This window comes from Oryctolagus cuniculus, chromosome 12, assembly GCF_964237555.1.
Source record: "Oryctolagus cuniculus chromosome 12, mOryCun1.1, whole genome shotgun sequence".
Lineage (NCBI taxonomy): Eukaryota > Metazoa > Chordata > Mammalia > Lagomorpha > Leporidae > Oryctolagus > Oryctolagus cuniculus.
Window position 1 is genome coordinate 31,091,086 of NC_091443.1, and position 3,878 is coordinate 31,094,963.

General features: G+C 38.1%; 1 protein-coding gene across 1 annotated transcript; it reads left to right on the forward strand.

Annotated features, from left to right (window-relative positions):
• The first annotated feature begins 1,371 nt into the window (after nucleotides 1-1,371).
• On the forward strand, nucleotides 1,372-3,253 carry LOC100341293 (lipoamide acyltransferase component of branched-chain alpha-keto acid dehydrogenase complex, mitochondrial-like). Its single transcript, XM_070053333.1, is given in 4 exon segments — nucleotides 1,372-1,443; nucleotides 1,647-1,781; nucleotides 1,839-2,621; nucleotides 2,623-3,253. Coding segments are annotated over 4 exon segments (1,455 nt in total). The 5' UTR covers nucleotides 1,372-1,393; the 3' UTR covers nucleotides 3,110-3,253.
• The last annotated feature ends 625 nt before the right edge of the window (nucleotides 3,254-3,878 follow it).

Genomic DNA, 3,878 nt, shown 5'->3' on the forward strand with positions numbered 1-3,878 from the left:
GATTTAGGTCTTTAATCCATGTTGAGTGGATTTTTGTGTAAGGTGTAAGGTAGGGGTCTTGCTTCATGATTCTGCACGTGGAAATCCAGTTTTCCCAGCACCATTTATTGAATAGACTGTCCTTGCTCCAGGAATTAGTTTTTGATCCTTGATCAAATATAAGTTGGCTGTAGATGTTTGGGTTGATTTCTGGTGTTTCTATTCTGTTCCATTGGTCTATCCATCTGTTTCTGTACCAGTACAATGCTGCTTTGATTACAACTGCCCTGTAGTATGTCCTGAAATCTGGTATTGTGATGCCTCCGGCTTTGTTTTTGTTGCACAAGATTGCTTTAGCTATTCGAGGTCTCTTGTGCCTCCATGTGAATTTCAGCACCATTTTTTCCAGATCTGAGAAGAAGGTCTTCAGTATCTTGATTGGTATTGCATTGAATCTATAAATTGCTTTTGGGAGAATGGACATTTTGATGATAATGATTCTTCCAATCCATGAGCATGGAAGATTTTTCCATTTCTTGGTATCCTCTTCTATTTCTTTCTTTAAGGTTTTGTCATTTTCATCGTAGAGATCTTTAACGTCCTTGGTTAAGTTTATTCCAAGGTATTTGATTGTTTTTGTAGCTATTGTGAATGGGATTGATCTTAGAAGTTCTTCCTCAGCCATGGCATTGTCTGTGTATACAAAGGCTGTTGATTTTTGTGCATTGATTTTATACCCTGCTACTTTGCCAAACTCTTCTATGAGTTCCAATAGTCTCTTAGTAGAGTTCTTTGGGTCCCCTAAATAAAGAATCATGTCATCTGCAAAGAGGGATAGTTTGAGTTCTTCCTTCCCAATTTGTATCCCTTTAATTTCTTTTTCTTGCCTAATAGCTCTGGCTAGAACCTCCAGAACTATATTGAATAGCAGTGGTGAGAGTGGGCATCCCTGTCTGGTGCCAGATCTCAGTGGAAATGCTTCCAACTTTTCCCCATTCAATAGGATGTTGGCTGTGGGTTTTTCATAGATTGCTTTGATTGTATTGAGGAATGTTCCTTCCAAACCCAGTTTGCTTAGAGTTTTCATCATGAACGGGTGTTGTATTATCAAATGCTTTCTCGGCATCTATTGAGATAATCATATGGTTTTTCTTCTGCAGTCTGTTAATGTGTATCACATTGATTGTCTTGTGCACATTAAACATTTCCTGCATATCAGGGATAAATCCCACTTGGTCTGGGTGGATGATCTTTCTGATGTGTTGTTGCATTCTATTGGTGAGAATTTTATTGAGGAGTTTTGCATCTATGTTCATCAGGGATATTGGTCTGTAATTCTCTTTCAGTGCTGCATCTTTTTCTGGCTTAGGAATTAAGGTGATGCTGGCTTCATATAAAGAATTTGGGTGGGAAGATGGCAGCAGTGCGTATGCTGAGGACCTGGAGCAAGAATGCCAGGCTGCTGTGATTACAACTTTGTGGTGATCGACAGAGGAGAGGGAGACAGAGATAGACATCAAATAATTAATTACGGCCCAGCATGATAAATTCTGTGATGGAACAAGTGCATGGAGCTAAAGGAATACAAAGCAGTGGACACTTATGGTGCACTTGGGAGTCAGAGAGAAGGTTCCCAGAGGGAACTGTGTAACTTAAAATCATCGAAGGATTTGTGTTTGCTCTTTTCAAACACGTGGTATTGTTCGTGTTTTGAAGCCAAAATGTGTGTATTTCTTCGGTTACCCTTCATTCAACTACAGTCATCCACATCACTTGCTGAAAACGACCGCTGAAAGACTCCAGTTTATACTCTGAGCAGCAGACTGTGAGAGAGCCCAACTTACTAGAGAGGAAATAAGAGCTCTACATGGACAGATTGTTCAGTTCAAACTCTCAGACATTGGAGAAGGGATTAGAGAAGTAACTGTTAAAGAATGGTATGTAAAAGAAGGAGATACAGTGTCTCAGTTTGATAGCATCTGTGAAGTCCAGAGTGATAAAGCTTCTGTTACCATCACTAGTCGTTATGATGGAGTCATTAAAAAGCTCTATTATAATCTAGATGATATTGCCTATGTGGGGAAGCCATTAGTAGACATAGAAACAGAAGCTTTAAAAGATTCAGAAGAAGATGTTGAAACTCCAGCTGTGTCTCATGATGAACACACACACCAAGAAATAAAGGGTCAAAAAACACTGGCTACTCCTGCAGTTCGCCGTCTTGCAATGGAAAACAACATTAAGCTAAGTGAAGTTGTTGGCTCAGGAAAAGATGGCAGAATACTTAAAGAAGATATTCTCAACTACTTGGAAAAGCAAACAGGAGCTATATTGCCTCCTTCACCAAAAGCTGAAGTTATGCCACCTCCACCAAAACCATAGGACAAGACTATTCCCATGCCAATATCAAAACCTCCAGTATTCATAGGCAAAGACAAAACAGAACCCATAAAAGGCTTTCAAAAAGCAATGGTCAAGAGTATGTCTGCAGCTCTAAAGATACCTCACTTTGGTTATTGTGATGAGGTTGACCTTACTGAACTGGTTAAGCTACGAGAAGAATTGAAACCCATTGCTTTGGCTCGTGGAATTAAGCTTTCCTTTATGCCCTTCTTCTTAAAGGCAGCTTCCTTGGGATTGCTAGTTTCCTATCCTTAATGATTCTGTGGATGAAGGCTGCCAGAATATAACATATAAGGCTTCTCATAATATTGGGATAGCAATGGATACTGAGCAGGGATTGATTGTCCCCAATGTCAAAAACGTTCAGATCTGCTCTGTATTTGAGATCGCCACTGAGCTGAACCGCCTCCAGAAACTGGGCACCGCAGGTCAGCTCAGCACCACAGATCTTACCGGAGGAACATTCACTCTTTCCAATATTGGATCCATTGGTGGTACCTATGCCAAACCTGTGATATTGCCACCTGAAGTAGCCATTGGGGCCCTTGGATCAATTAAGGCCCTTCCTCAATTTAACCAGAAAGGAGAAGTATATCCTGCGCAGATAATGAATGTGAGCTGGTCAGCTGATCACAGAATTATTGATGGTGCTACAATGTCAAGCTTCTCTAATTTGTGGAAATCCTACTTAGAAAACCCATCTTTTATGCTACTGGATTTGAAATGAAGATTGATAAGACATTCTTGAACTTTTTGAGCTTCCAAAGAATCTGTAAAGCCTAGTTGTGCCAGCACATGTTCTCTGTTACAACTTGTTTATACATGATTTGTATTGTATGATTAAAGTTCTAACGTACAATATTCTAAGACACTATTCTGTTAGACTTTTTACTGAAAATGAATAATGATTTAATGGTTCTCCTGGGGCTGTCACATTTTATAGGTCAGAATGTGACTTCTTAATACAGTGCTGAGGTCTTCATGTCAATGGATTGAAACTGTAAGAAAACAAAATATTACTAAAAGAAAAGTAGCCATGTACATGTAATATTTGCCCTCTCTTTTTCTTCTCTTTTTTCTTTTCTTTTCTCTCTTCTTTCTTTCTTTTTTTCCCTTCTTTCCTTCCTTCCTTTCTTTCTTTCAATGATTCTTAATGAAATTTTTTAATTATATATACTTGGGAAAAAATTTGTAAAAATATTTTCCATTTCCCTACAGTTATGCTAATTGCTATATAAAGTGCAATTATACTTATCTTTTAAAATTCCCCTGCATATATTCTTGATCTCTGTAGAGTTTATCATCTATAAATGTGTTATTTATAAAAATTAGCATCTTTGAAAAAGAAAAAAATGTCACCTGGTCTTAAAAGTGCCCAATTATAGTTTTATAAACAGTAAAGTTGTTAAAAGTATGTGTTTAAAATGGTTATCCTTTTAGAATTTTGGTAATGCTTTCGTGGTTATGCTTTCCGCTTTCTGTGGGAACTTCACCTT